A 6437-nucleotide genomic window follows, 5' to 3' on the forward strand; every position below is an offset into this window, starting at 1 on the left:
GATTATTTATGGTGGTCACTCAAAGGAGTGACGATAAAATGCCACACTGTGGCGTGCCCTATGCCTCTGTCTCGCTTCTGCATAGCAGACGAGTTCAAATCCCTCCTCAGTCAGTATCTGTAATAGGTTATTTATGGTGGTCACCCAAAGGCGATAAAATGCCGCCATGTGGCGTGCCCTGTGCCACTTTTTCGCTTATATTTATGTCATGGGACCCGCAATTTATCCACCTGTTCCTTAGCACTGTGCTGGTATAGGTTCGGTACTGGTCTAAGGATTGGATCAATGTGTCGGTCCGCACATTATTAAAAGCCCCTTCAATGTCAATGCAAATTCTTGGCATCGAAGGATTCTTCTAGTTTATGAACAACCTCGTGCAGGGCAGTCTTCACTGACCTGACATAGGCATGCTGTTTGTATTTAAGCAGTTCGCTTGATGTCCTACTCTTTTCTTGGTATCCACAATACGTTCCAAGGTTTTGAGTTAAAAGGACGGCTTATAGGCCTGTAGGCCTTTGGTTTCGCATAACTTGCCTTGCCGGAATTGGGTATAAACACCACCCTTGCCTCCTGCCAAGCTTTCAAAATATATGAGGTGCCAGATAGTCTCCCTCCTTTTGTAGTAACGCCGGAAATATTCCATCAGTTCCGGGTGACTTAAATGGTTTGAAGCGCCTATTAGTAGTCGATATAGGAGTGAGAGCAAAGACAACGGAGGACATGTTGAGCCTTTTGATGAAAACTCATTTTCTTCAGGATACGACGGGACTCACGGAGACACCAAAATCTTGAAATATTGATGTTGATCGAAGGTTTATCATAACTGAATTTATGGTCAAGGACTCAAGGCTTCTTTGACCATAAATTCCGTTATGATAAACCTTACCCGTCCCGTCGTATCCTATAGAAAAAAAAAACTGGCGGTCCTGGCTAGCACTTAGTTGGCCCACACCCGTGTGTGAGCATTTGTTAGCCACGAGAGCCTGTCGTTGGCATAGGATAAGAAAGCTCCCTTAGCCTTACGGCAGTGATAGCTGCAATTTGTCTAGACACAATGTCCAGAGGCATGAGATGTACCATTAAATTCAGTGCATCAGATGGTATCGTCCTCAGTGTGGCTGTGATGCACAAACAAGCCATCCTTTGAATCCGGTTAAGTATTGAGCAGTAGGTGGACTTTTGAAGCGCCGTCCACCAGACTACATCACCATATAGCATTATAGGTCTGAAAACTGCAGTATGTACCCAATGCTTGACACGCGCTCTAAATCCCCAACTTTTGCCAATGGCTCTCTTGCAGGTGTATAGGGCAAGAGATGCCTTTCTTGCCCTTTCCAAAATGATGGACATGAAGTTCAATTTCCTGTCCAGCAAAACACCCAGGTATTTTGCGCTTTCTGTAAATAGAACATTCTCTCCACCCAAGGAGACAGGTGGTACATCCTGCTGAAAAGACCTACTACTACTAAGGAGTTATTTTCTTCTACCAAACATCTATTAAACCAGCAAAAATTGAAGCTTGGAGGAACCGAAGAAGAATAATCGAAAGACCGGTTTATATGGAAGCTATATTGGGCTATAGACTGATTTGGGCCGTACTTGGCAGTAATGTTAGAAGTCATAATACAACATTCTGTGCGAAATTTCTGCCAATTGGGATATAAATTGCGGCTTCCAGGGGCTCAAGAAATCAAATCTGGAGATCGGTTTACATGGAAGCTATATCAGGTTTTACACCGATTTTGGCCGTAGTTAGCATAGTGGTTGGAATTTATAACAAAACACTACATGCAAAATTTCAGCCAAATCGAACAAAAATTGCGGGTTTCAAGGGCTCTAAAAGTCAAATCGGCGGATCGGTTTATATGGGAGCTATATCAAGTTAAAGACTGATTTTGACCGTACATAGCACAGTTGTTGGAAGTCATAACAAAACGATACATGCAAAATTTCAGCCTAATCGGACAGAAATTGCGGCTTCTAGGGGCTCAAGATATCAAATCGCGAAATCGGTTTATAAGGGAACTATATCAGGTTGTTGACTGATTTTGGCCGTACAAAGTTGTTGGAAGTCATAAAAGAACACTACGAGCAAAACTTTGAGCCAAATCGGACAAAAATTGCGACTTCCAGGGGCTCAAGAAATCAAATCTCCCGATTTCAATTCCTAAAGAAGTGAAATCGGGAGATCAGTTTATATGGGAGGTGTATCAGGATATTGACCGATTTTTTCCATACTTAGCACAGTAGTTGGAATTCATAACAAAACACTACATGCAAAATTTCAGCCAAATCGAACAAAAGTTGCGGCTTGTAAGGGCTCAAGAAGTTATTGGTTTATATGGGAGCTATATCAGGTTACATACCGATTTGTGCCGTACTTTGTTGAAAGTCGCAACAGAGAATCACATGCAAAATTTCGGCCAAATCGAACAAAAACTGCAGCTTCCAGGGGCTTAAGATATAAAATCTGGAGATCGGTTTATATGGTAGCTAGATCTAAATCTGAAACGATATGGCCCATTTGCAATCCCCTACGATCTACATCGATACAAGTATCTGTGATTTCTATCGTGATTTCGAGAGACGGACGGACGGACATGGCTAGATCGATTCACAACTACGAGACGTTCAAGAATATATATACATTATGGGGTCTTAGACGAATATTTCGAGTTGTTACAAACGGAATGATTAGATTAATATACCCCCATCCTATGGTGGTGGGTAGATAATTAAGGCAAGTTAAGCAAGAATTTTCAATAAAGACTAATCAACAACATGTTCAGAGAACATGTTGTCTTGGCATGGACGGAGCGATAAGGATAACGCCCACTCGGGCACTGGAGACTATTCTAGATATCCGATCCACAGATATACTGATTAAGTGTGAGGCAGCCACTGCGGCTATGAGACTTAAGGAAAATGGGAGCATTTATAGAGGATTGGAGCATTTATAGAGGATTGGAGCATTTATAGAGGATTGGAGCATTTATAGAGGATTGGAGCAGATCATACCATCGCGGAAAAAAGAGGCAATGACAGAAAAGGAATAAAGGAGGTTTCCGATCGGATACCTTAGACGACACTTGTGGTCGAGTGCGAGACACAGCTGCCACCGGCACAGTCATAGATTGACGTATATCGGTTTTTTAGGTTTTCGAATGTCAAAAAGTTGTAAACGGCGAAAACTTTATTTACTTGTATAAAACGTATAAGTAAACGTCATAAGCCTCCAAAATGCTCCGCGACTTGTTTAGATTCGACATCATATCATTGTTTTCGACTGGTGGTTGTTACTATAACGCCTATAAAAATTTTTCAAATTTATAAATATTATAAAAAGTTTTTATTTTAAACCTATTTATAATCAGGGCTCTGCCTTCCGGAGCAAGATATTTTCCAGATATTCATCCGCCCCATGCCACTATGGACATACACCTAAGCCAGTAATCGGCTTGTTGTGCGCTCTAAAAACTATAAAGTAACCACGAAAAAGAGCATTTAAAGTTAGGAAATCCGTGCTACTTACAAAATCCATAATTGTTTTCTATACCACCCCCCTAAGTTGGTTCATGTATGGTATCGAGTTCCCACCTAAGTACCGGTGACTGTTCGCAGCGAGAGCCGGGCAATGATATAGGAATTGCTCTAACGTCTCATCATCTTCCCCACATGCCCTACACATACTATCAATTGCCGCACCGATTTGGCATAAGTGAGCGCGTATGACATCAAAAGCTTATTTTCTTTCAGTAATAGCATCGTCCTCTCACGATCCGGAGCCCATAAGATTTTCACCGTCCTACCGACTGTTCGCTGTTCCACAGTGTCACCCACGAACTTAAATCGAACTGCGTCGACCCGAAAGGCTTCGAGTTAACCAAGTTTATGCAATACATTCTGCAGACGCAAGGTGAATTATCAGTATGTCCCCTCTATACGCGCAGCTCATAATTCATATGGGTTGACCCCCTTCAGAGTTCAACAAATGTTCGAAAGCCCGACCGTTTACCAGATGGTCCATATGGGACCGGTTATCTGTTAAAATACTACCGGATGCACTGCCGATAAAGATAACTGTGTTTTCTTCATCTCTGTTGTGCTTCCTTATTACTCTGGCGTAATAGGGCGGCTCCTTAGCTTTCTCAGTGACCGTCTTCCCCTTCCATGATGGCTGTATCGTTCTTTTTGATGTTGCAGTCCATCATGAAGACTCAAAGGCCGTAGGCCCTACTCTCGTTCCTGTTCCGACTTTGTCTTCCTCCGCAGGACACTGTCTGAAGTCTCCATTGCGGGAGGGCTAGCTTGGTCTTCCCACAGTACTTGAAAGCGGGGAGCTCTTTTCTTTTTCAGCATTTTAAGAGTGTTATCTATTCGGGAGATCTGATTATCTTTCCAGCTTCGTAGAAGTGCCTGGGATGTCAGTTCTATCCTTTCCAGCATCCTGCACTTTCGCACGATAGCGATGCCGGAGCATACTCCTCAGTCTCCTTCGTCGTGTCCCGGATTGTTTTCTTGGTCCTCTCGTTAGCTTAACGAAGCCCTCGCTCGACAATGTTGCTGTCTGCATCTGAATCAGAAATACCACCTTTACTTAAAGGCTACGGACGAACCTCCCATCCTTCTGGGTTATCCGCCTCTTCCTCATTCACCAGTCTGATGACTGTGCGCTTGAAGCATTGCTCTCGACTACAGGTGCCAAGGAGGGGCGAACAACATGTTAAGGTCTGATGCCACCACCGCACCTGTTGACTCTTTGAAGTCTATTTGGTGCCTACTCCTAAAAGTCTCTAGAATTTCTGCGTAATAGATCCGAGATACAGTTATTTTTTGAGTAGCGGAACGAAACAAACACGTCCGCTCCACTTAAGGTTCGTTCGTAATCGTTATTTACTCGTATGGAATTTTTTTAAAAACCTCAAATGTGCTCCCTTTCATAGTTATATTTATGTACCGAACTTAAGAAAATTATTTTTTCATTCAGACACTTGATTTATGGGTTTCTCCCTCTTGTCAATTTTCAAATGATAAATCCAATGGTTGAGGGAGAAAAAAAAAACAATTTTTTTAAATTGCTGCAATAATTTTATTAAATTTTAATTTTTTTCAAGCCTAATATTTTAAAATCGATCAGCATACAATGCATTTTATTAACATCCCAAATTCCGATGCCCCATCCACAAAAAGATTAAAATCTATTTCTTCTTCCACAAACCAGATAATCCAGATAATCCAGACAGGCCTGATAAACCAGAACCAGACCAATCTGAACGGCCATAATCATGAGTGACATGGGCGACATCGTGTGTAACAAGCTGTGTAACTGGAACATGGGCCACTTCGTGGGTGACAGTGATAGGAGCTTCGTGGGTCACATGGCGTTCATGGGTAACATGGTGAACAGGACGAACATGAGTTACTTCGTGATGTACACGATGTACTGGAGCGACTTGGTCAACATGGCTAACATGATGATGAGTAACGGGCGAAACCACATTGTGTGTAGTATGGTGAACGGTCCTGACGGGAGCCACAACTTCACGCGTTACGTGATCACCATATGACGAATATGAGTCGCCTAATCCATAAGAAATTACTGAAGCGCTAGCAGCAGCAAGGAAGAGAGCCAAGCAAGCGAAGACCTAAAAGTGAAAGTAAAGTAGTATAAAAGGACCATCAAGGCAATAGGCTTCTAGTACATCTTATGCCCGTACTTACTTTCATTTTGTCCAATGTAATGTTTTTCTTTGGAATGCAGTGTAAGTAACTGATACTGAACGAAACAATGGAGCTGACTTTTATACTCGACTGCGGCATATTGAAATCTGGTAAGAATTAATTTTTAACATTTTATTGGTGCCATTTATTATATGGGTTAAGTGACGTTTTGAATGAAAGCTTTAAATATGAATTGAACCATCAATTACAATTAAGATTGCATTACGAAAAGTTTCTGTAATATAGTAGACTGGCGAACCGACCGTTTGCTCCTTAAACTACTGCTTATTTGTGATTTGACATCTTCAAAGAAATTTTCAATTCGTCAAATATTCATTTTAGAGTTTGCAAACTTTTCTTAAAAAAACTAGGCCTTGTAGTGCTCCATTCGGGCCAACGATGCAACCATTTTAAACGCAGTAGGTTTCCATCATTAACCAGATTGGTGAAACATTTCAATAGCGTTAAGTTAAAAAAAATTATCCGTATTTGTGAAAGCAAAACTCTTTAATGGGCCAATCTGTACTAGGGTGTCGACATGTATATCTATGGGATTTGAAAATCGTTAACCCTGTAAAACAATTACGGAAATATTTCAAACGATATTTTAAACATCGCGAATATAGCGCCAAATATTGGGTGCCCTGCAGAGACCAAGAACTCCAAACCCTTTAAGGGTTTTGCTTGACCTGGCACCATCACCATTACTTGGAATT

General features: G+C 41.6%; 1 protein-coding gene across 1 annotated transcript; it reads right to left on the reverse strand.

The window, feature by feature from the left end:
• Positions 1–5198: 5198 nt before the first annotated feature.
• LOC106085344 (uncharacterized) lies at positions 5199–5825 on the reverse strand. Its single transcript, XM_013249560.2, has 2 exons — positions 5722–5825; positions 5199–5645 (listed from the first exon to the last, which is right to left on the reverse strand). Exons 1-2 carry the CDS (start codon positions 5818–5820, stop codon positions 5199–5201), a joined length of 546 nt encoding a protein of 181 aa, XP_013105014.2. The 5' UTR covers positions 5821–5825.
• Between the last annotated feature and the right edge of the window lie 612 nt (positions 5826–6437).

This window comes from Stomoxys calcitrans, chromosome 5 (assembly GCF_963082655.1).
Source record: "Stomoxys calcitrans chromosome 5, idStoCalc2.1, whole genome shotgun sequence".
NCBI classification, from domain to species: Eukaryota; Metazoa; Arthropoda; class Insecta; order Diptera; family Muscidae; genus Stomoxys; species Stomoxys calcitrans.